The sequence below is a fragment of the Coloeus monedula genome (genome assembly GCF_965178545.1).
Source record: "Coloeus monedula genome assembly, chromosome: 15".
Taxonomy (NCBI): Eukaryota; Metazoa; Chordata; class Aves; order Passeriformes; family Corvidae; genus Coloeus; species Coloeus monedula.
Genome location: NC_138795.1, coordinates 14,758,267 through 14,783,950, shown reverse-complemented (window position 1 = coordinate 14,783,950; position 25,684 = coordinate 14,758,267). Strand labels below are relative to the sequence as shown.

At 48.8% G+C, this 25,684-nt stretch overlaps 3 protein-coding genes across 3 annotated transcripts in view; 1 reads left to right on the top strand and 2 right to left on the bottom strand.

Moving 5' to 3' along the window:
- The window catches only part of LOC309578548 (rho GTPase-activating protein 7-like), a 44,922-nt gene extending 39,862 nt beyond the window's left edge, over positions 1-5,060 (top strand). The window contains exons 8-11 of the mRNA XM_082291268.1: positions 664-862; positions 2,530-2,746; positions 4,440-4,554; positions 4,931-5,060. Coding sequence (XP_082147394.1) covers positions 664-862; positions 2,530-2,746; positions 4,440-4,554; positions 4,931-4,948 — 549 coding nt within the window. The 3' untranslated portion in view covers positions 4,949-5,060. The remainder of the gene's footprint in view (positions 1-663; positions 863-2,529; positions 2,747-4,439; positions 4,555-4,930) is intronic.
- Positions 5,061-7,138: 2,078 nt separating this feature from the next.
- On the bottom strand, positions 7,139-23,925 carry RARS1 (arginyl-tRNA synthetase 1). The gene is made up of 15 exons (XM_082291269.1): positions 23,846-23,925; positions 18,538-18,672; positions 17,844-18,032; positions 14,509-14,620; positions 13,421-13,521; positions 12,865-12,986; positions 12,422-12,542; positions 11,985-12,114; positions 11,551-11,655; positions 10,501-10,679; positions 10,053-10,162; positions 9,346-9,451; positions 8,445-8,617; positions 7,619-7,866; positions 7,139-7,278 (listed from the first exon to the last, which is right to left on the bottom strand). Exons 1-15 carry the CDS (start codon positions 23,888-23,890, stop codon positions 7,169-7,171), a joined length of 1,986 nt encoding a protein of 661 aa, XP_082147395.1. The 5' UTR covers positions 23,891-23,925; the 3' UTR covers positions 7,139-7,168.
- Positions 23,926-25,444: 1,519 nt separating this feature from the next.
- WWC1 (WW and C2 domain containing 1) overlaps positions 25,445-25,684 on the bottom strand; it is a gene marked incomplete at both ends in the record, with an annotated part of 66,070 nt that continues 65,830 nt past the window's right edge. The window contains one exon of the mRNA XM_082291596.1: positions 25,445-25,511. Coding sequence (XP_082147722.1) covers positions 25,445-25,511 — 67 coding nt within the window. The remainder of the gene's footprint in view (positions 25,512-25,684) is intronic.

Genomic DNA, 25,684 nt, shown 5'->3' with positions numbered 1-25,684 from the left:
GTTATGGTATCCACTCAGTTCATATAAATAAACCAAAGAGTGTAAATACTGTCTCAGTGGCACAGAGTAAAGCTGTCACCAGAAGCTTTGGTGGGGTCGAGCTCATGGGAAACTCCTAATTCTCACTTTTGTCTGAAACTCAATTGACAATCACATTAAAAAGAAAATCAAAGTTTCCCTCAAAATGGCAGCTGCCCTTTGCCAGCCTGTGGAAGGATTAGATGCATCAGATGTACCAGGTGTTACAAGGAGCCATGTGGATCTCACAGTCAGTTTGTGTGAGCCAGCACTCGATGTATGTTTGCGTTTGGTGGACACACATTGACGAATTTGAAACTTGGAGTTGCCATGTGTAAACACAGCCTGCCAAAGAAAATGGACATATGTCAGTGGTAGTGATTTTAAAAGGCAAAATGAGTACTTTTGAATTAAATAAAAGCCAAACAAACATGAAAATTGGTATGTCACAGCAGGTTCTGTGGGCATCAGGCATGGTTTGCCTCAGAGAAATGTCCTTGTGGCTTCTGATGATACAAAAGTATTTTGGTGTTCAATCCCACTGCCATAGAATATTTGCTATTATAGGGAAGGTGAAGGATCACTTATTTGTCAGAAGTTTGATTCTTGATGGCTCCTCTCTTTAATAATTTCTTTTACCCACAGGTTGGCCTGTTCCGAAAATCTGGTGTTAAATCCAGGATTCTGTCTTTAAGAGAAATGAATGAAACCAACCCAAACAATGTCTGTTACGAAGGGCAGTCAGCATTTGACGTGGCAGATATGGTGAAGCAGTATTTCCGAGACCTTCCTGAGCCTATATTTACTAGCAGGCTCTGTGAATCCTTCCTCCACATCTACCAATGTAGGTACCAAAACCTCATCTGAATATCTTAATATTCAGCTGTGCAGTGGCCAGACTAGGCCTAGTGCCATGTCCCCCTGTAGTCAGAGGAGACAAGTCAGGCAGGACATTTCTGACAAGATGAGTTCATTGTGGCTCTGGACTTGAGAGCTTCCCATCTGCATCCTATGAAGCAGCTGATTCTCTTTCTTGAAGGATGAGTGTAGTGAAGTGCTGCAGCAGCCCCCTTAAACTGTGTTTTTAAACAGTCATTTCCATATGCAAAATTAAGAAATAACCTGGTCCCCTTGTTCACAGCATGGCAAAGCTCGTTGAGTGAGAAATCCTGTTATATTGATGACATTTCTTTATTAAGGTGCCCAAGAACAGCTGCTGTGAAACAGTGGAGAAATACCAGCAGCTTTCTGCTTGTGCTTGCACTGTTACTGTCCTTGAGACTTAACCCAAAAAAGGAAACATGAAGCTGAAATACCACATTTATTACAGTTTAAACAGGTTCTATCTCCTGTGCTTTACCCTCAAGGAATTCACTTTCAAAAAGCAGATGGGTCAGGGAAAGAACTTGAAGTAGGGCTAATAATGTTCTTAGGACAGGCAAGTTTCTTCTGCTTTTGAGAAAAGGTTTTGAAAGGCAGAGTGTCAGCTTTCTGAGAGGACTGGCTTTGCAGCCTAACCTGAGTGACTTTTACTGACATAGGTCAACGAGCAGCTGCTGTCTTGTGTATGGTGTGGGTTCATGAAAGTCCAGTTGGGTTTTATTTCATCACCTGTCAGGGCTTTAAAATTTTGTCTGAAAATTATTTATTTGTTTGAAGCAAGTTTTCTTTTTGCATTCACAAATCCTCCTCTGTAAGGAGGTCCACAATTCCCATGTCCAAAGGATGCATAACAGTTTTCCTCCAATTATTGTAATCTGGCCACTGTCCACCTCCTGTCTCTTGTTTTGGGAGAGAAACAGCAAATTCCACTCACCCCACTCACCCGTCTTCTGCCAGATTGACTGGAGGCAGTGCACAGATTAAATTAGTCTTTTGGAGATAGGAATTGTGCTGCTTTCACCAAGAAGTGTGTTTTGTGTGTTCTTCATATGTGCTTCTACCTGAAGGGAAGAGATATTCTACTCTTTGCAGTGGTGTTAATTGGAGAAATCCTTGTGGTGGGGATGTGTGGCAGGATGAACCAGACTCAGTCTCCTGCAGGAGCTGTTTGGGCAGACAGTCTCACTGGGGGTTAGTGTGAATGAAAATCTGTTGGCAAAACACTGGTCTCTGAATTGAGTTACCTGAGAGCATCTGTTCTGTTCTTGCTTGAAGCTGAAAGGAAAAGACAGTAGAGCAGCTACCTGCTCCAAAGTATCACTGCAGAGTAATATTTTATGGGGAGACAGGCCCTTATTTGGATTGTAACTCAGTTCAGATTAGTTCATTAGCATGGTGTTCAAGATAAATTGCAAGTCAGGCAGCAGCATCCCTGGGTGTGAACATGCACTTGACAGGCAGTAGGAGAAATGGGACATGTTTGATGGGATAATAGCCTTTCCTTGTCTGCTGTGAGCTTGGGACAAGGAAGTGGATGAACCTACAAGCTCAGTGCCCTGATTGGGACCCTGCTGATGGATGCTCCTTGTGCAAGTCACACGTAATTTTTGTCATTGTTCTTGCTTTCAGACGTGCCAAAGGATGAGCAGTTTCAAGCTGTCCAGGCTGCTATTCTCCTTCTCCCAAAGGAAAACCGAGAAGCTTTGAAAATCCTCCTGTTCTTCCTGCGAGATGTGGTGGCTTTTGTTGAGGAAAACCAGATGACCCCAACCAACATTGCTGTCTGTCTTGCACCTTCTTTGTTTCACCTCAACACCCTGAGGCGGGACAGCTCCTCCTCAACCAGGTATTGGCATCTTGATGCTGGTACTGCAGCTGTCCACAGTGTTCCTTGCTGGAGCAATGCTTTCTGTAGCTGGCCTAGGCTCAGTATTTGATTTTGAGGGGGAAACAGACTGTGTGTGCCTTGGGGTCTGCCTTAGATCTGGTTGCTCAGGTGCAGCAGGAGCTCTCTGCGGCTGCTACTGCCCAGTGCAGAGGGCAGTGGTAAGGCCCCATTGCCATGCTCCTGACCAGTCTGTGTGTGTCCCTCGCCACTGCTGTGCTCCCCTGGTTGCCCAGGGGCCCAGCATGTGGCCCACTGCTTGCATAAAGTGGCATTGGCCTTTGGAAATGTGCTCCTGCACTGGCAACCTGAGCCCAGGTGCAGCCTTCAGGCCCTGCAGATACCTGGCAGATTGAAGCAGCTACTGGCACTGGTTCTGCTGGGTGATAAGGGGATCATTCCTGCCAAGTCGAGCCATGGGGATTCTGTAAATTTATCTTAATAAGTAAAAGTATCTGGGTTGCATAACATCCCCTGTTTGTACGTGCAGGGAGGAAGGTGCCCTTGAGCCAAAGTAGACAAATAATCTCCAAAAGCATTCATGCCTTATCTGGCCTCCTGAGGCAGGGCTGTTTGCTCTGCTCGTGCTCCTGGGCTGTGGACAGATGGGTCAGGGCAGGAGAGCACAGCTGGCTGTGCGGGAAGCATTGTGCTCCTGACAGCGTGGCGAGCTGAACACCTCACCTGGGGATCTACAGGGGAGGACCAGTCCCAAAGCAGCTGTCAGATGAGCTGTTGGCATCTTTCAGGCTCTGGATAGCACAGGGAAGGGAAGGAAAACCAAGGATTTTCTTTTAAATGTCGTAAAACAGCAGAAAATGCCTCAGGCATCCCTGTGCTGAGCTGGCACATGGGGAGGGAGCCACAGGGCCACTGCGAGGGCACCTGGGGATGCGATGGAGTGGCAGCAGCAGCAGGTCCTGCTGGATTGCTGTGCTGTGTGAGCTCCTGGGAACTACACTCTGGGAGTTGCTTTACATCAACACTGCTCTGAAATGTTAGGACCAGATAGCAATGGAGTTTTCTCTTTGTTGTCAGTGTTTGGGAGCCAGGATGCTTTGAAGCTTTAGCTCTGCTGTAACTGTGCATTAATGCCTTGGTGCAGGGTTCCCACTTCAAAGGGTACAAGCTGACAGGTCTGACTCTAAGGAGCAGCACTGAGGACTATTATCTTCCACTCAATTTTCAAGCCATTTGGCAGGAATGCACATAGATAAAAGTTTCAGAAGCCAGGACTAATGATGTAATACCATGAGCATGAATTAAAAGAGGGACTGTTTTTGAAATGTGTTGGGTGTGGTTTGGGCCACAGGATTTTAAAGGTTCTACATGGGCTTTGCAGTTATCAAAGGAGTTTGATATTGAAAGTTACACAGAAATAAGTTTGGGGTCATTGTTGTCCTTGGCCAAGTGTGTGATTATGTGTTTGGGGAATAAATTCCTTGACTTGCCTTTCTTGGGTGTCTATTACTACTGGTCAGTAGTGCCCTGGACACCTTTGGGATGTGCTGGGAGGGAATTCTCCCGGCGGACTTTCTGCAGTCACATAGCTTTAGCCCTGCATGGCACAGACAGGTCCTTCAGTGCAGTGTGTTTGTGTGTGGTTCCCAGCACTTTGCTTGCTCAGCCTTCCTTTCACCTCCCCCTCTCCTAGATCCAGTCAGAGGAAGTGCAGCTTGGGGAAGCCAGACCAGAGGGAGCTGAGTGAGAACCTGGCAGCAACACAGGGCTTGGCCCACATGATAATGGAGTGCAACAGGCTCTTCCAGGTACGTCCCTCATTGTCACCAAGCAACAGCTCTGGGCAGCCCGGGGTGGGTGGCTGGCTTGGAGCAGCAGCTGGGCCATTGTCCCGCAGAGGTCCCAGTCCTGCTGCTGCCACCAAAGAGAAAATGAGTGTCACTGCGAGCACTCCTCTGTTCCCCCCTCCATCCCCAGCGATGATGGGCTTTGGCTCCACGGGCTTGGGGCCAGCTTAGAGAGCACCTGTGGGGCAGTGGCTGCCTTGTGCCTGGGCAGGGAGGCCCTGGCCATCCCTACTGGCTGGTGGGTTGAAGTTTTGCTGCTGGGGCCTGGCCAGAGCAACAGCCATGCCTGTGCCTGGCCATTGACCCCAGTAATCTGAACCTGGACCTTGGCCCACAGACTGACTTCCCAGCTTGACCGCAGCCTTTGCCCGTCATTATGGACTTGCCTAGTGATCCTTAGACTCTGGCTGACCCTGGTTGCTGTCCCTGGACCTGATCCCGACCTCCCTTGCTGACTCACCTTCCTGGCTCTACGTCGGACCTCATCGCCATGGATGTGTCTGATGATCTTTACTCTTGGCTGACCTTGGCTGCCATCTCTGGCCCAGATCTGTGGGACAGGGCAGTGGCCCTGCCAGCCCTTTTGTCCCACTTGACCTCTGGCCCCTTTCCCTCATGGGTGCTGTCCACACTCCAACAGTCAGCTCATGCTCTGCTCCAGGTTCTTGTCTGGGCAGGAGCTGCTGTCCCATGGCTCCCCTGCACTGACACATGGCCCTGCCCAGGACTCCCTCAGCACTGATTCCACCACCAGTGCCTGGCTTCTGAGTGACCCCCCCACCCCAGGACAGCTGGGCTTCCCAGGAGTCTGATCCCTGCATGGCATCATTCTCCAGCCTGGATAGGGCTCCCCTCCAGCCCCAGCCCAACCATGGGTCCCTGTTTCCCCAGCAGTGGCCTGAACCCCTCTGCCCAGCTCTGAGGCCCCTTGGGATGCCCTGACATTGCTGCCTGCCCTGTACCCTCTGGTCAGTCCTGGCAGCATGGGAGCTGACCCTGTTCCCAGCTGCATGGCCCCATGGAATAGCCCATGGGGACTCTGAGCTACCCTTGCACACACGGACATTCCACACACCCCTGCTATGACCACTGCGGGCTCCAGCCCTGAGCTGTGAGGCTGCCCCTCACCCAGGGGTTCTGGGGTCCTGGCTGGTGTGACCCCCACCCTGCCAGGAGAGGCATTTGGTGCTGAGACTGAGGGATTGCCTGGACAGGGCTGTCCCCCTTCTGCTGGAGGCCACAGCTCAGTGTGGCAACCTCTGCCATGCCCGTGCCTGGAGGAACACCCGGGTCTGCTGCTCTGGACCCAGACCCAGACTGGTCACTGTGGCCACCACTGGACTGCGGCTGACGCTGCTTCCGCCACTGAACCCGAGCGTACGTGGCCCCACGAGCAGGACTCGTCACCACTGCCACCCCCAGCCTGCCCGGCGTGGCCCCAGGTAGGGCGGGATGGGCCCTGGCTGGCGAGGCACTGCCCAGCCCTGCCCCGGCACTGCCTCAGCCCGGGGAGCAGGGAGAGCACAGCCATGGCACGGGAGTGGGTGCAGGTGGGGGACAGGAGCACAGCACTTGGCCTGGGCAGCTGGTGAATGCCCCAGCACACGTGGCTGTCACGCTGCTGCCACTGTGGCACCGGTGCCAGGCCTGGTGGGTTCGTGGGCAGTGCTCAGCCACCGGAGTGTGTTTGCACAGGTCTGCTTGGTGAAGTGCCAGCTGGTGCCCACCACACGAGGTGCTGGACACTGACCAGCTGTGAGAGCTGAGCCCTCCCCAGCCCTCTGTACATGGAATAACCTGATACAGATCTCTTGTATCTCTATACAGATAGATAAATGTATGTACATATATACACACATACATATGTCAGTGAGCACGTGCATCAATGCAACACCTCCTCTCCAGTGGTAGCACAGCTGCATTTCTGTGCTGCCTTAGGACTCTGGAAGATTTTTTAGGAGGCTCAGAGCCTCCAACAAACCCCAAGGCAAAGGCAGGAGCTGTGGCTCCTTGTAGTTGCCCAAGATTGATAGGCACTGCACAAAGAGGTTTGCCAACTCCGCAGGGATTCAGACATTGCTGCTCAGGGGAAAGGCATTTCCCTTGTGTTTTCCTCAGAGGGAATGTCGTTTAACTGATCTGCTCCTCCCCTGGGCTTCCTGCTCCTCCAGGTAAAACTGCTGCCTGCCTCCCCGTACCATCAGAGATGACATCAAAGGCTGGGTGACCTGCTCATACCTGGCACATAAGGTAGAGTGGATGGAGGGAGTATGGATCAGAGTATGGTTGGCTCTGGGAGTGTGGGTGGCTGTTACCATGGCTAGAGGGTTTCCTGCAGGTACCCTCGGGTGTTCTGAGTTCATGGGCTTTGGCTCCTGCACCGAGAATTGCTCTGAGCTGTGCGCACAGCCACTCATCTGCCTCTGCACCTGCACCTGCTGAAGCCACACTCCTTCTCTCCTTTGCACTCCTTCCTCCCCCTCTATTCTTTATATTCCCTTACCACAACCCCACTCCAACAGAGAGAGACAACTCCAGTTGTTTAGTCCCTTTATTGTCATTCCACAGGGAACTGCTACATCCTCTGCACAGGCTTAATCCCCAGGATGTCGAATCCTTTGGCCATCACGGTGGCAGTGGCTTCGCACAGCAGCAGCCTCCACATGTTCACCTTCACAATCTGGCCTGGAAAACACAGACAGAGGAGCTGGAGTAGCTGCTCAGAAAAACAGTACCTTCCACAGGGGAGGCCCCTCCAGCCACAGCCTGGCCCTGGACTGGCACATGGAACCCTTCCTGCTCTCCCCAAGCTAGGCAGACTGACCAGCCCTCCTGTTTCTAGGTGCCTGGCTGCTCCCAACTCTACTCAATCTTGCAGCTCAGTGACAACATGGGCTCTGCCAGTTTCTGTCAATCCTCTCACATGGACACAGTAAAATGACAACAGCCCTTCCAACACCCCGGAGAGTGCCTGCACCACAGGCTGTGACACAGGCACACTCAGCATCCCATGGCCAACACTCACCGGTCTGCCTGTCCTTCTCAACACAGTAGCAGCTGTCGTAGAACTCAGTGAAGGTGGTGGCCAGCTCATACAGGTAGTCACAGAGTGTGTGCAATAACAAGTCCTCCAGGATCTTCTGCAGGATCTCAGGAAACCTCAGGATGCACTTGCCCAGTTTCCACTCCTTCTCATGATCAAGGATAAGCACCTCCTCCCTGGCTGCCTTCCGCAGCATCTGCTCATCGATATTGGCCAGGCGAGCAATAGCCCTGGAATGGTCCAAAACAGAGTCTGCTTGTGAGGGTCCCACTGCCCAGCCTGTCCAGGGCCAGCCTGGTCTCCCTTGCCCAGTCCTGGTTGACCAGGCCAAAGAGAACAGTCAGCCCTGGGGATGCCCTCAGGGAGATGCAGCAGGGCACTGCAGAGAAACAAGGAGGGATGGGCTCTGGGCACCTGCATCATCAAGGACAGATGATGCTGCCAAGCAAACCAGGGCTCAGGGTGCCAGAAAAACTGTGGGGTGTGGCAATACCTGAGCTGAGCAGCAGCTGGAACACAGATGGCACCCTCTTCTAACCACCTAAATCCTCTGATTACCAGAAACTCCCACAGTTCCCCTCCCAGGCTGTGTGTCACACAGAGGAGCCATTTCAGGTGGCACTGGACACATTGTGTGCAATGACAAATAAAATCTTGTCTGTGGTGCATACCAGTGTAGCTGGCTTCTCTTACCAAACACCCCCACCTGCACAGATTTGAGTGTCACCCCTTTGCCCACAGGTCCCTTTGTGACACAGATGCAGAGAGCACCAGCACCAAGTCCAGCAGCTCCCTGCACCCCACACACCTGATCCGTGTGAAGGCATAGAGCAAATAGGCAGCGGTGTTCCCTCGGTCATCCAGCATCTTGTCGAAGGAGAACACGTAATCGTTCAGTCTGTTGTGGGACAGATCTGCATATTTAATGCATCCAAAAGCCACCGACGTCTGGGCAGCTTTCAGCTCTTCTGGTGTCAGCACCTGGTGCAATTTCCAGACAGGCAGCGGTCAGGAGCAAGAACAAAGCACAACACACAGCCCTGGTCTCTCAGCAGGGCTCAGGAGGACAGGCCAGGCTGCTGAGGGGATTTACCCACCTGGTGCTCAGTTCACACACACCTCTCTGCTTCAGGGCACCAGACAACCCCACACCCACCCCTCGCTTCTCCTGCAATCCACTGGCACCACAGCCCTGCTCAGGTTAGGGCTGACTCCCTCTTCTGACAGCCCACAGGACCTCTGTGCCCCACAACTTGCCAGGTGTGATGTGCTGTGCTCCTGCTTCTTACAAACTGCATGTACACGCAACAAATGTCCAGTCCTCCTACCCTTACAGAGCATTTTGGACAGTCCAAACATTTGCAAACCCCTCTCTGCTGAACAGTGGCAGCTGGGCAAAGCACTTTGTGCCTGACTCCTATGAGCACTTTGGAGATTTTCAAGGTGATTTTTTTTTCCTGTGCTTCCTTGTGTTCCTGTTTAAAAAGGGACTTTTCACTTTCACCTTACACTGCATTTCCCAATTCCATGGCCTCACACTGTGCTTGGACAGAGTTTGGTCCTTCTGTTACATGTCCCACACTGTCCAGTTCTCTGCAGGCCATCAGGAAGCAAGACAGACAGAAATCTCACTAGGCAATGCAGAGACTGTAAGTCTGTGAACACACCTGGGAAGTCCTCAGCAAAGACAAGCAATTTCTCACAACTACCTTGTCCCGTTCCTTGTCTTTCAGCTTGTCCATGGCTCGTTTCAGCCCTTCCTCCAGCAGGTCTATGAGACGCACTGTGTCCCCTGAACGAGTTTTGAACTTCTTCCTGAAAACACACAGCCAAAATGACCACCTGCCTAAGAGGCAAAACACTCCCACCCTCTGCCTAGTGCCCAGTAAGCTTAGGAAAAAAGCACATGGCAAAGCCCTCTGTATTGAAGAAATTGCAATCACACAGACAGCTACAAAACTGAGAGAACACCCACAGTGTGGTCAGCAGGAACAGCCAGGAAGGATTCAACAGTCAGAACTGTCCAGTTCCAGATATTAAGCAGGACACAATACCAGTGCCAGACTTTTCCCAATTTTTGTTTCATCTACTGTGAAGCAGGTAGAAAATAATGGAAATCATGGCCTTTACCACTGCCATCTCCCAGTACCACATTAGCTTCCACCAGCCCAAATGTCAGGCAGCAGAAGCCAGGCCTGAGAGATAATGTGCACCAGTGACTGTGTGGGTCAAGGACAATGACATTGAATAAAATGAATCAGTTACAGGTAACAGCACAGGATGCAGTGCTTTCTTTTGATATTTTTTTTGGTGTGCCATGTATGTACTTGTCAACAAATGAGAGCAAATGTCCTGCATTCAATCAGACTTTCTCTCCAAGGCACATATAGAGGAAAAACTACACCCAGACACTTACTTGTCTTCTCCCAGCACCACTCCAAAGGCAGCATGGGCCACTCTGGTGACTTTGGGATCATACCAGCCAATCATCTGTCCAGCTGCAAACACTGTTTGGAAATGCACAGACTGCAAGGAATAAACACCAACAACTGGTTCTCAACCCACTCCTCCAGGTGCAGTTTCTTCCTAGTTTATTCTATTCACAACGATGCTCTCACAATAAAAATTAAAATGTTTCCAGCTCCACGACAAATTACACTTCAGAAAGTTCAACCTTTCCAAGAGTTTTCCAGCTTTACAGAAGCAGCAACTGGCTAATTCCCATCACTGCTCAGATAAGAAGTAAATGTGCCAGTCACACTGAAGACCCTGTGGTTTCCTACCTGTGCTACTGCTGCATCCATCATTTCACACAGTTTGTGATGACCTGCACCAACAGTTACAGCAGAGGGTGGTGTACTCACCTGGCCACTATCAACAACGTAGATAAGGATATCACCCTTCTCTTCACACAGCCTGTGCTTCAGAGCAGCCAGGTCTGATGTGTCATACGTGTAACCTCCGTCAGATTTCATGATAGTCAGCGGGACAGGGAAACCCGGGACGAACACGACCTTCCGGCCATCATCAACCTGGACAAATCCTACAAAAGCAATGAAAAACATTCTGTGTTGGATCACAATAAGGAGGTTTCTGGGCCAGCAGCAACACTTCCCTTCCCTGCTGCTATCAGGAAGAACAGGCCATACATTCACATAATCAAAAATATGAAAAAACCTATATGAGAACTCCCTTGTGAACCAACCAAGTCCCATTCTGTACAGCGCTTCTGGAACTACACACAAGGAAGCAGATCTGCACAAATGTGGCCTTACCAGAAAAGACCTAATTCAAAAACTCCCATCACTGGCATCCAGATCTACCTGTACAGCCACAAGCCCACCGCAAAATATGGCATTAAAGGCAACAGAAACTCTATGGAGATAAAATGAGGACTCTGCAAGGAGTCTTTCTGAGGTGAGACAGTCAGACACTTCAGATGGTGAGACTCAAGAACTGCCAAATCTGGACAGGAACAAAGAAAACCAGAGACTTTTTATGCTGCAGTTGGCTTCTTGCTGGTTTCAAAGTCAACATGATCCAAAAATCCCACTGTCTTCACAGAGATTTCTCAGACAAAGTTCTCACACAGTCACAACACTAAGACTGGGAAGTCTGTCATATATTGCTCCTTGACTATTTACTCAGGATACAATAATTCTAGTAGTACTCTGTGTTATTGCCTACAGATATCACAGACAAACTGCTTTTGATGTCAGCAAGAAAGATTCAGGCTTTCTGGAATAAGGAAAAGCCACGAAAGATCCACTTAGGAAAGGCAGCTGAGAAAAAAAGCAAAGGTGGGGAACATGCAACTTGAAAAGCATCAGCCCTAAGCCTTGCTGAATAGGATTGAGGTTACCATGCTCATCCTCACAGCTGCAGAACAACTGACCTGAGACCAAAAGCCTCACCTTTATCTTCGAATTCTTTCACAATGTCTTTCATCATCTCATGGTAGAAGGATTCTCCTCTCTCTATGATTGTGACGTCCAAACAGTTGTAGATTTTCTGGAATTCTTGAGGGAAACAGAACAAAATACTTACATTAAAGGCACACAGTGGAAACCAATGGCAAATGTTTACCAGTGGGTACAGCAAGGCCCAAAAGGCATTATCCATCTCTTGGTCAAGCTGTCAGACTAGGACTCAAGAGACAAAAGATTCAGCTGAAAAGTCCGCACTTAAGACAGCCCAGTACTTTGGTTGTACTGGCTTTTTGCTTTCAGCTTCTCTTAGCAGTATGGCAGTGATTTTCAAGAGAAAACAGAAGGGTGTGCTCAGCATAAAGCGAGGAAAGCCACACTGTTCTATAGCTGAGACATGATTCCAGATGTGGCCAAGTCACCTCTGCGTGACACGTCACAGATAAGATTCCAGGCTTTAATGAAGTCAGGGTTTTTGCTCTGCAGCAGCACCACACATTGGTAGGCTCGCTTCTTAAATTCCTCCTCTGTGTCAAACCTCCGCTTGGATTCCTACAGGGAAACACATGGACAAGCACTGCTTTCTCCCCTGAAACAAACCACCACTCCTAACAGGTTCTCCAAGCATGCTCATCTCAAAACAGGAAGGCTGCATGCTTACACAGCCCTTTGACCATGCCCCATACAGACAGTTCAATACCAGATATCACAATCCATCACCCTGTGGCTGGTTATTGCAATAATCTACTAACAGTGATTTGATTCTTTCATTTCTCCAAAACTAGGTTCCAATTTGTAAAGCTCCTCAACCTGCTTTTCAGATGCTGACATAAACATTACACTTATCTGCTACACATACCTTGTAAAAAGCTTGGAGGTCCCCAATGGGAGGAGAAACAGTTAAGTAATCCGGAAATTTGTCCTGGAGGTGAGCAATGAGCATTCCAAACTGGGTGCCCCAATCTCCTAAATGGTTCAACCTTGGAGCAATTGAAGAGGACAATAATCATCATCTCTTAAACATATGCTTTAAGATACACATATTTTAAAAATATATATTCTAAAAAAACCACATATAATACCAGAAACCCAGGCCAGGCAAGCTCCCCCAATTTCACTGCACTGAAGCTGCTGCCCACCTTGATTCCTAACCCTGCTACACTTGCTCAGCTTAGTTATCTACTACCTATAAAGGGTTATTTGCTATGTGCTTATAAACCAAGTCCACTATAGACCAGAACAGAGACACAGGGACTGCACAAACAGCCCACAAGTCCATCACACCCAGCCACTGAGTCTCACCTCAGAACATCATAACCTGCGAACTCGAAGAGCCGGCACATGCTCTCCCCGATGATGGTAGAGCGCAGGTGGCCAACGTGCATCTCCTTTGCAATGTTGGGGGAGGAAAAATCCACCACCACCTTGGACATGGCACCAAAGGAACACATGAATAAAAGGCCATTACCACACCTCGTGTGTTTGATCTGGGTTTTCTTAGGGGGAGCAGGGGGAATGAGGATCACCTCTGCTGACCCTCAGCAGGGAAGATCAGAGGCTTCAGCCTGGGATTTGCGGCAGCCCAGCTGAGGGTCAGAGATCACTCCCAGACTGACTTGGGCACAACACCCACCCCCAGGGAGCCCTCACCAAATCCCTCACCCACCAGAGACCACACCAAGTACAGGTGCCCTGCCCCATGGTCCCCAGTTCCTAAGCCACATCCCACATCGTCTGCTCTAACAACCTGCTGGCATGGACATCTGCTCAGCACATCACTTCAGGGGGGAATTTCAAAGCTACCTGCAGTCCCAAACATTTCCCCTGTGGCAGGATGGCTGAGTGCTTACTGATGTACCTTTTTCCTTTTGCCAATAGCTGGTGGTTGAACTCCACTGATCAATAAACTGCTCAGCTGCTTCGACACAAAATCCTTTCTCAAGTGGACATTGATAAAACCTTTGCAGGAAAAAACCAGCAATGAGTGCTGGGGCTGCAGAAGCATCTCAAACCATTTTTTGCTTCTTTCCCCCCTGGATTTCTGTTTTCAAGCATCAAGCACAAGAGCATGTGAAGTCAGCTTGACAGAACATTTTTCAGTCACAGGACAACAAAACTGTCACTAGAAGACAATTTCTGTTCCCAGTTTAGAAGAGTCTGTTCACACCACTACAGCCTTTACTGCAGCAGTCAGATGCTGCAAGCTACACCATTGACATAATTCCTTTTTGTACACTGTCACTCAACAGTGGATTTATAGAAACAATTTTTTATGAGAAAATAAATAATTTGGTTTCCAGAACACAAAATCAAATCCTGCTTTATCTTTCTTAAAAAATTAATATCCTAAAACATATAGTTTCATGCAGGATAATTCGTGCTCATGGTATGACACTGTCTTACTTCTCCTGCTTCACAGAGCCAATGAACAAGCCCTAGCCCTAGAAGGGCTGTGCCATGGGATTTTTGTGTTTATGCTGAAGCCCTAAGTAATGTAAGTCCTTGTACTTTTCCCTGGGTCACAGGGACAAAACAGGTGCAGCAATTAATAGCCTCCATGCTACTCCAGCCTCTCAGTTGTGAGATGACACGGTCTTGCCATGCAAGCAACAGTGAGAAGGGCTGTTGATTTTTGCTGTGATTTCATGACTGTGGCTTGATTCCCATCACCAATATTGAAAGAGGAAAAGCTGGTCCCTTAAGGATCAGTGGAAAAATTGCTAATTTAAGGGCTCAGGATCATACCTGCCAATTCTAATATAAAAGTAGATTTGCTGCTGCTGCACAAGTCTGAGTGCTACAAAGCTCACCAAGACAGAAGAAGCTAATTGACCCTGTAAGTGCAGTTTTAAATCACAAAACAGCAGAACTCAACTCAGCATCTCTCTTACTATAAAATTGCCCTTTTTGCTTTAAAATATAGTGTGTAAAATGAAACTATCTCACCAGGACCAGCAATTTCAACCTTCTCAATGCATTCATTGGCAGGAATATTTTTTGCTATTTTCTCCGCGATTTCTCGTGGGCTAACCTTCTGTTCCCTGGTTTTGAGCAGTATCTGGAAAACAACAAGATCAAGTAAAATTCAATCCTCTGAAACATTCTGAACAGCAAAACAGAGAGCACAGGTACTGAGGCACTGAAAGATCCCCATGGTCCTTCAGCTTCATAATACAGAGACACACACAAAGAGAAACATGTCTAGCAAATTTCATAGATTAGATCAGTTCTCCACAGCACAAGCCTGACTAGACCCAACACGTTCACCTCCTTCCACTCAGAGCAGTCCCTATGTCAAAAGAAAATCTCCCAGGCTATTTTTCAAAGCCTGTTAAGTGGTTTGGCAAATTTGTACTTTTCTAAGCTAGTGAGAGGGACAAACCCTTTAAAAATCAACACAGTCCTTCACTGCTGCACATCACACATGGATGTCCTCAGCTCTACCACGTTCACATTTGAAGTTCTGAGCTGTGCCTCCAGCAGATGCTGAGTGGTTTCAGAGCAGGTCTGTTTATTTATGATTAAACACAAGCAAAGCAAACTGCCTTCAGTCCTGTCTTAGTCTCGAGCTTAATAAATAAATAAGTGAACAGATTAGTAAGTGAATAAATAAATAAAATCCAACAACCCAAGCAAACAAAGATAATCCCAGCACTACCCAATTTTCTTCAAAGAGCATCAGAAAAACTGCTGCTGAAGTAGCTCTCCTTTTCCCTAGAGACATGAATGGCCCACTGTGAGGAACTCAAAGAACAGGACACAAGTTTACACACGATGATAGCATCAGAGTGGTTTGGGTTGGAACAGACCTTTGAAGATCACCTAGTGCAACTACACAACTTCCCTGTCCATTCCCAAGGCATATTCTCACGTAGCTTTTTGTAAGCCTTACAAAAACGTCCTTTAGGAGGATTCTGTGAGCTAGCTCAACCCACCCCTTGCAAAACATGACATTCACATTCTGTAAAATTACCCACAAGTATTTGTTTCTGAGCACATGATTTTCCGGTATTATTGTGATGTGTTTGAAAACAATCCCACTGAGGCCACAAAGATCATGTACCTCTTTGTCAACTCAGAATTTACACTACTGCTGGTGTTTGCTAACTTGCAGTTTGCTGTAAAATGTATTTCTACTAAAGTTTCAGCTTTCTGTTTAACCTGTCGTACACAGGATCCTTAACGAGATGGTAAAGGCTTAAAAACAGCAAGAGAAGCAAACCTCAGTAGCCTTTAATGCTACTCAAAGTGTACACTACAGGAAAATAAATGCAGACCCAGATTATGGGCATGTTACACCAGACTACAGACGTGTTATCTGAACCATTCCAGAAACAGTTACCACACTCCTATTACTCTAAGGAGCAAGCAAGGCTCCTGGCTGAAACCCCAGGCATTAATATGCTAATGAGCTCCGAGGAAAACAATAGGCATTTGTGAGGGTCCTTTCCACCTCAGCGCGCTGCAGTGAGAGGCTGCTGCCTGGCACGTACCAGTGCTGCCCCAGGCAGGGCACTTCCCACTCTGATGGCAGTCCCAGTGACCCTGACCCGTGTTGCAGCTCTGCCCACGGGACACCCTGGGAAGACCTGCACCACAGCCAAGCCCCTAAAACAGGCTGAAAGAAAGTCCCCAAGCTGCTGCTCTCATCCCCTGGCTCCGCCGTGCTGACACACTGCCTGTGTGAGCACGGCCAAGCTCCAGCCCAGTGCACAGCCTGCCTGCCCAGGGAACAAACTCCACAGCCAAGCCCAGCCCTAGGAACCCTTATTCACCACCACTGCTGACAACCTGGAACTCGACACCCTGGCTGGAAGAGAACCGTTCAGACACCGAGTTATGTGAATCACGTTGACACAGGGAAGCCTGCACTACTCGAGAATCCCAACCGCGACTTAATTGGGGTAACGCGGCGGTCAGAGAAGTGGCAGCGCCCTGAATCCCGTGTCAGTGCAGTCACCCAGGGTGGCAGCGCAGTCACAGTATGCTAATGAGACCGAGGGGAGACACAGGATCTGTGAGGGCTGTTTCCGCCTGGCACTGCAGCCCAGAGCCTGCTGGCTGGCACGTATCGTACCCATGCTGCCCGAGTCACGCTCATTGGACCGGGACAACCTGGGACAGCAGAGTTCCATGCATGGCAGTGCAAGCTCAGTGTCAAAACTGCCAGTCTAATGGGTTAATAAAGGTGAAATGACAACAGGACACAAAAAAAAAAGGAGTTGCTTCTGTTGAGATTGCCAAATAAAAGATCTATAATTACAAAGTCTACCTAGTCACCCAAGGGCATCAGTGCATTGCAAGTTTATGCATTTCAGCACCTAAGCTAGAACCCACTACCTTCTTTCTCCCACACCTCCTGGTTTTACTTCAGCACAATCTCAGCCCACTGAGCAGGCTGAGCAACTGCTGAAGTGTCTCTGATCCTGTCTGGGTCCTCTTTGGTCGAAATCCTTGTATCCACGGAATTAACAAGAGATGTTAAACAAATGACTGAGCCAGAGGGGTACAAAGGGTAGTGCCTGAGCAGCAATCCACACCTGGCTGGGCTCTGAGAAGGCGCTTCCCAAGCACGCTCTAGCCTGACAATGTGCATTTTCTTCTGGCTGGAGCTCAGGGAGGGCAGTTTGGGATGTAAGACACAGGGATCCAAACCCAACAGGGCAGCACCTGGGCCCCTTTGCTCCACCATATGTGTTTGTGAGCAGGAGGAAACCACAGCACCCACAGCAACGGGAGGTGTGAACCAGGAGGGGAAGCTGGAGATGCCCGTTTGTCAGCTGCCCTGTGAGAAGGGGGTATGTGCACACAAACGAGTGTGGGGATATTACACTTTCCTGGCACTAGAGAAGAGTAGTTAGAGGTATGCAGGTGTTTCTCAACATTTTGAAATTCTCCAGAATTGTGATTTATTGTTTTGCTGTTTTCAGTTCCAAACATACAACTCACTAATTGGTAGTTAATTGCACATCATTAGTAAATCGATGCAGTACTTAAATCCTGATTTGATTTAGATCCCACGAACCGAGCAGTTTTTCTGTGTTGCACACATTAACTCTCTCATACCAGGCATCTGAACAGAGGTTTAAAGGCCAGCTCTGTAAAGGCCCATGCTTCCCTTAAAATGCCATTAAATACTCACTCAATTCTCAACCCAGGCACCTGCAGCAAGCCCAGAACAAGTCCAATATTGCAACTCTCACTGTGCTGCCTATCCTTTAGTTTCCAACAGACAACATCCCCATTTTTGCTTCTTTGTTGAGATTGTTTACATCATTTACCTGTGATATGCCCATGGCACTGTTACACTGGTAGTCCCCAAATTTGGGCTGCTGACTTGGTGTCACCACCAGAGGAGGGTTTTCTAAGTCTGGGTAGGCAGCCTGAATGGCAGCTCCAAAGATCTCCTGGAGACAGCTGTTGATATTAATCATGCTTTTGGTTGATTTACTTCTTTCCTCTTGAAGGCTCTGAAAAAGAAAACCACCAAAATCCAGAAGGCTAAATTCACAACATCTGAGGAGCTGTTACATCCCACTTTTCTCCTTGGCTGCCTGGCAAAGCACAGCTGACAGATTTGGCTGACACCTCCAGGCACAGGAGCAGCATATATAACATAAAAATCACATGATTCTCCTGCTGAACCTCCCAGCACAAACCTTCCTCTGACCGCAGGGCTGCATTACTTCTCACACCTGTGTGGCTGAGCCTGGCACAGACCTCAGCTGGGCCAGCTGGTGCAAGACTGCCCAAGACATGACCATGTGGGCTTATTGACCTACTAACATTTTCCCTAAAGTAGGTTTCTGTTTAAGGAAACAAGAAATATCTGGTGTGCCACCGATAAAGGTGTCAGAATGCAGAGTGAGCATGCTGTCACACATCAGTAGCTGTAACAAACTCACACCATTTATTTAGCTTGTCCTAATGAGAACAAAAACCACATTGTACAACAATAATTTTTTATTCCTTTACCTTCTTAAGGAAGTTTAACCGGTACTTGAGTTTTGCGTTTTCGTCTCGCAACCCTTCCAGACTCGGGGAGACTCCCAAGCACCCAAAGTTCTTCAGACGCTCAATTTCTGCAGTTAACAACTTGATCTCGTTTTCCTGAAAAGCAAATTGAGTTGTCACACAGTAATTCCTGGTGAGGGGACAGGAAGTGAGGAGCTGCAAGATCTTGGGCAGAGTGCTAGTTTGCCTTGTAAAGGTAACAGCAGTGACATGTAAGTTGAATAATTCCAAACAATTCACATTTAAAGGTTGTTTCTACTTGTGTGGAAAACAGGGATTCTGAAACATTCTTTTAAAAAGGCAGTGAGAAAATAAAGTCACTAAGATAGAAGTACAAGAAAGACAACAGGTCATGCTATTAAAAGATATTCCCCAAATAAGCACTTTCTCCAGCTTTTTTAATCTAATGAAGATCTCAAATGATTTGACTCAAAATTTCTTAAAGCCTGTTTCACTATCTCACAGGCCACAGTTTCTCTTTCAGAGGAGGAAACCACAATCACTCACACAACCCCAGCAAGCTCAAACCCCACCTAGAGACAGGAATACCAGAAATACAGTGTGCTGCTTCACAGGGGCGTTTCTGCAGGGTGAACTCACCTGGCCACACAACCTTTCCTGCCCTGCCCAGGAAGGAAATGTATGACTTCTCCCTTAAAACTGACACAACACATTCAGGAGCACTTGGGAATTTCAGGAGGGCCTCTATGTTCCAAACAGACTTCCCCACGGCCCTCCAGACTTCACAGCCCCAATTCAGACAAATGCGTCAGCAGCAAAACGGTTGGAAGCTGCTGTAAGAAGCAGGAATCTTCCTCACTTCACGCCCTAAAGAAACCAAATAGCTGAACTTTCATTTCTGTCGTCCATCTCTTGTCCTCCCCCATAACAGGCTTTGTGCTCTGAGCCACACAGCTGGCTCTGACACAGAATCCTGGGGCTACTGATGGTTTGAGGGACTTGGTGCTGCTATGGAGGGAGGCAGTGAGCACTGCCCACCCTGGCTCACCACCCCCTCGGCTCCCTCATCCAGGCTCCCCTCTGCCAGCACTTCCACAGCAGGACGCAGCTCAGGCTATTATTGTAGGCCACCAAACCTTATCAAAAAGGGCTCATTTACTTTGTTGCTCCTGAAACAATCAGACTATTTAATTAGGAAAAAAACTGGGCCATTGAATCTCTTGGTCTTGTATGTCCACCTGAACAACAGCTCCCAGGAATGCTGCTGTAACTAACTGTACATGCTCAAAAACCTAGTCTGAGGCAAAACAATCTTAAGATTGGCCTATTTGTGGGCCAAGCTAAAAATCAGTACTTTTGAGGTCATTCTTCAGTTGTGCTTCAGTTTATGGCACACTTCTGTTACAGCCTCAAGGTCTCCTCTGCTACAGGAGAACATGATGCTGCTTCCTGTGGTTCAAATGTGAAGAAACAGGACTTTGAGAAAAATAATGAAACCTGTATCAAATCCTCTGGTTTGGCATTTAGATAACTAAATTCATTGAACATCACAGCTGTACCTTATTAGCAACTCACTTCAAATAGTCCCATTTCAGCTTTTCTTTTCAAAACCCAAGGCAGGTATCACAAAAATCAGAGTTTTTCCCCACATTTACAAACATACACAAACCTTCCCCCATACAAGCAACAGCAAATAGATTTGTTTACTTTCAACTTTTCTTCCTGGCCTGACCTGGTAGCATTTCACATAATTTATAGACCCATTTGAAAAGTCTTCTGTACTTCAAGTTAAAAACCAGCACAAGAGATTTCACTGTGTTTTCACAGCTGTGTCACTGTCAATTTCAGTGACCATTATTGCTACAAACATCAGAGCAGTGACATACGTAACTCAATCCCCCAAGCCTAGAATGTGCTTTAAAAATAAGGGCAAAAGTATCTTCTACCCCTAATATCACATAATCTGTAAATTCTGTGTTCACACAGTATTATCTCCCCTCTAGTGAAGTCACCAGCTTCAGGACAAGCCCCCAAGGAGAGTTCTCCATCAAAGGCAAACATTCTCCAGAACCAGAAGATCATGTTCTGCTTTTGAAACTAAAATTCCTGCATGTCCAAGACAACAAGCAGCTCACAAGTGTTCCTCCTGCATTAAAAAACTCCCCCAAAGCTATAACCACTGGGATACTTCAGTACCACTGGCAAGCTTTACAGAAGAGGAATTTGAGTTGGATTTTCCTACATAATCACAAACACCTTTGGCCACCCATGGGAAGACTGACAGGAGGTGAGATGACCAGTATCCTACTGGAGCTTCTTTCCATACTGCTACACTACAAGTGAGCGCACGGAAAGAGGTTTATCCGTGTGCATGGTCAGAACCCAGAACCATGGTGCCCAGAAATCATGGACCCCTGGGCAGACATCTGGCCCAAACAGCTTTTCCCACCCAAATGCAGGGTGACAACTAGCACTGTAATCACTTGGATTTGGCCAGGAGGTAAAGAACTCTAAAACAATGCCACAGTTCAGCAAGCTTCATCTACTTTTTTCCCACGACTGCACCAAAACAGCAAATTCACAGCACTGGCACCTGGAAGCATTCGGGATGGTCTCATTTCAGATGTGACCAAGCCCAACGTGTCACCCCAGACTGTCACATTTGTCTATCCCGTTTAGTGCTCCTCTTCTTCAGAAAGTTCCAGCAGCAGTCCTTATGTTGCTACTCAAGTGTGAACTGAGAGCAAAAGGTTTCACCATGGTGGCCCAGCTGCCTGTTGACTCCAGTGTCGCTTGTGTCATTTCAGTCTCCCTTTTTTTGTGCTCAACAACAGCTTATACAGATGAAATTAAGTTTTCATTCAAAATGACCCAGCAGAAAAGCCTGAACTCAGCAATGCTTACACTGGGTTCCAAAACTGATGGGGTTGAGATCCCAACAGCTGGGCTGGGAGAGCCACACAGCTGAGTACAGCTTTCAGCTCCAAACTGGCAATGGAGCACCCCTGCTCAGGGAACATCGCTCACCACTCTCCTCTCTCTGGTGACCAGTGACAGGAGACAGGGAAACGAAATGAAGCTGCGTCAGGGGAAGTTCACATTGGTTCAGAAAGGTTCTTCACTGGGAGGGTGCTGGTGCACTGAAACAGGCTCTCCTGGGAAGTGGTTGTGGCACCAAATCTGTCAAGAGTTCAAGGAGCATCTGGAATATGCTCTTAACGATATGGTTTAGTTTTAGGTAGTCCTGTGAGGAGTGGGGAGGTGGACCAGATGATCCATGGGTCCCTTCCAACTTGAGGTATGTTATGATTCTGTGACCCCCACTCCCATAACCATGCTGCTGAGCTTGCCTGGAAAAAAGGTCTTTAGCTGCTTACATCATAAATGCCCCTTATCACAGCAGCCTGTGAAAAAGCTAATTCTCTAGCAAAGATCCGTGAATTCTATTCAAAGGATATTATAAATTCTACATTCTTTCTAAGAAACAAACTACTCTACAAAATTACAGATGAGCCTTGTAACTCCTCTCTCATGGTACCATGCAAGTGAGGAAGCGAGACAATGCCAATACATCTCTGACTGAGAAAAGGGAGGAAAAAGCTGCTGTTCAGGTCATGAAGTGTCACCCCCTGGTTTATTCCACCTGCACTATCTAGCACAACTTGTCAGTAAAGGGTCATACCTGATGACCACCTCATGAGAAGCTGTGGGAGTGACATGAGGCCATGCTGATATTTCCAAGGGCTCTTTGGTCAGCTGAGTACTAGTAATCTTCCCCTCACCTGTGAATACAAAAAAACTACAGCTTTTCCAAGAGGACCAAAATCATCCTTACACCTTCCCTTAGCACATAAGACTGTCTTCCAAGAACCCTACTTAAGTAGGTAGGTAACATGGAACTTGCACAGGCTTCTGTCTCTCGGCTTTAATATGACAGAGCTCTTCTCCATCACACTTAAAAGAAACAATCATCAAGGAGGGACAATGGCCTGAGAGAGCATGGCAAAGGGAGCAGAACAACATGTCTTTTCCTTCCCCTCCTTGCCTCCTGCTCGGTTTTATCTCTACTCCTACTCTGCCAAGCCCTGCTGAGCTGGCTGAGCACACACTGCTTGCTCTTTTGTTGGGTTATTTTCCTGCAGGCTGGCTCCCCACAGGCTCCAGGGCATGCTGCAGCTGGAAACAGTGAGCATGTGGCTGGGACTGACAGGCAGATTGAGGCTCAGTAATTCTGCATGGCCTCCTGCAGCCTCCCGGAGTCAGAGCTGAACACCGTCCCTCCTGCTTTGCTTTCAGTGCCTGGAATCTGCTCATGGACTAATGACCAAACAGTAGTGACAGCAAAGAAAGAGCCACCTTGCCAGAATACCTGAGATGTCCTTCCTCTAATAGCAGCAACAACGGAGAAAGGGAAAATCAAAGGCAAGAAGGAGTTGCAGAGATTCAACAGCCAGATTTATTATCTCAGTGCCTGTCCTACGTTTAAGTTATGAGCAGAAAGCACACTGAAAAGTTGCTCGAGAGCACACAAGTATGGCAGGCAAAAACCCAAAAGCCAAATGTCCAGAACCTCTCAGCTGAATGTTCCTGGGGCAATGTATGAGAAGCAAACCTGGAGGAGTCAAAGCTTTCCCGAAGCTGCCTCTGCACTCTACTGTCAATACTGGTCACTGACTAGGACAGACCCGGCAGTTTTATTTTTTATTACTATCGTCACCGAAAAGGGAGAGGGTTGTCACCATCTTTTCCCAAGCCTAAGCGCTTTATGGCTGCAATAAACCTGTTCGAGAAGGCCAGGGTACCAGCCGCAGAGGAGGCTGCCCTGGCCTCTCGGGCCGCCGGAGCCGGCGCTGCTGCCGCCCATGGCCTCGCCGGGTGACCCCTGCCCGGCCAGAATAAGCCACAGCACGAGGAACGGGGCGGTACCACCAGGCCGTGTGGGGCCCGTTCCCACTGACTTTTCCGGGAAGCTTGTGCGGAACGCTCTCACGATCCGCCCTCATGCCCGGGGCGTGACACGAGGCAGCGCTGCAGCTCTGCCCTCAGTCCCGGGGGAGACGCGAGCAGCCCAAGAAGCGCTTCAGCCCTGCCGGCTCTCCGCCCTCCCCTCCCAGACAGACCCTCCGCTCTCGCGGGGCCCAGCGACCCGCCCGCGGCTCCGGGCACTGCGAGGGCTTCGGTACCGGGGGAGTGCTCCCGGGGCTCGCCCGCCACCTGCGCCCCGCGGAGCGCCGCGGCTGTCCCGGTCCGTGCGGTGCCGTGCCATACCGTGCCCGGCTGTCCCGCCCCGCCCCGCCCGGCCCCGCACCTGCCGCGCCAGCCTCGCCGCGGACTGCGCCACGCGCGCCTCCATCCTCGGGGGCCGGAACCGGCACTGGCGCCGCGGGAACCGGAAGGCGGCTGGAGCGGCGCGGCCGCGGCGGCAGCGCCCCCGGGCGGCGGGGAGGACCCCGCGGGCCGGCAGGCGGGGCTGGAGCGCTCCAGGCGGGAATGCTGCCCGGGGAACGGGGCCTGGCACCCACACCTTCAGCGGGACGGGAACGCCGACTGCGACCGGGGACAGGGAAAAGAGAAAGGAAAAGGGGGAAAAGAGGGAAAGGAGGAAAAGGAAGGAGAGGGCAACATAGGACAAAGCGCAGCAAGGGGAAGAGGGAAGGAAAGGGATGGGAAAAAGGGAAGAGGAGGGATAAGGGCAGCCCCACACCGTTCCCCAACCCCTCGTTGTGTCACCACCCAGCATTTTCACGGGTGGAACGTGTCCTGTCCCCAGCAGGTGGGTACAAAATGGGCAGGGAACGTTCAGACAGGGAGGAAAACCAGCAAGTGACAGGACCCAGGGAGCGGCTGGAGCTGTGCCAGGGCAGGGTTAGGTTGGATATCAGGGAAAGGTTCTTCCCCCAGAGGGTGCTGGGCACTGCCCAGGCTCCCCAGGGAATGGTCCCGGCTCCGAGGCTGCCAGAGCTCCAGCAGCGCTTGGACACGGCTCCCAGGGATGCAGAGGGTGGGATTGTTGGGGTGTGTGTGCACGGACAGGGGCTGGACTGAATGGTCCTTGTGGGTCTTTTCCAGCTCAGGATATTCCATGATTGTATGAAATGTGTCAATTACAGCATCTCATGTGACAAGAAATGTGAAAAGCTCTATGCTTCTAGCTGGTGACAGAGAAGAACGCCAGTTTAGGTGCCAGGGGATGAGAAAAGTCACACAAGACAAAAAGCAAGAAGGCAGCTTTGTCCAGAAAGGTCACTTTATTGGAAAAACCTAAAATGGACTTTAAACCTGCAGCCCTCCTCCCACAGCAGTGGTTTCAACGGGCTCCCCACATTACCTTAACAGACCCATTACAGACATGAGCTGCAGTACAAATGTTAAAAGTGCAAGTATTCTGAACTTCACACCTACTTTTATGACCTGGCAGGAAACACAAACGCTTCACAGCTCACAGAGAATTCATTCACAGCACTTGGGAGTCCCAGCTGGCTCCCAGCATTCCCCACAGGGTACAAAATACATCACTCAAAGGAGAGTCCAATGCAGAACATCATAGAAGGTAGGGGTGAGGTTCCTTCAAATTTATTTTATTGCAGTAAAACCTCTAAAAGGTAGAGCTGTACAAAAAGTCTAAACAGCATTATTTAAGAATAACAGCACCTTACGCTGCATTTGTTCTTATTTAAAATTCTATTTCCCAAAAATACATTCCTAAATATACAAACTATACAATCTTGTCACTTTAATGCTGGTTTCTGTGATGATATAACTTTAACCTAAAAATCTTCAAAACATCCACATACTGACAAAAGCTCTAATATACAAATGCCTTGGTACCTTTGTAATACCACATAAATAACTTCAAAACCCAATCTGCATTTGTAGAATTGTCCAGAAAGCAAATACTTTATGGTGATCACACATCATCTGCAGAGAGTGTTGGGATGTTTATTCTTGGCCGTGTGAAAAATGCCATTTTCTCTCTGAAAAAAGATTATCAGTTGTTAATGCAACAGAAATCCTGCCAGAAATGCCCATCATCCACATGAGAATTTATCCCACCAGCTGTCCCCACAAGGAGCAGATGTACATCCTCTTACAACCTGCACCTTTTATTTACTTATCAGACGTGAGTTAAACCTACAACACTGACCTT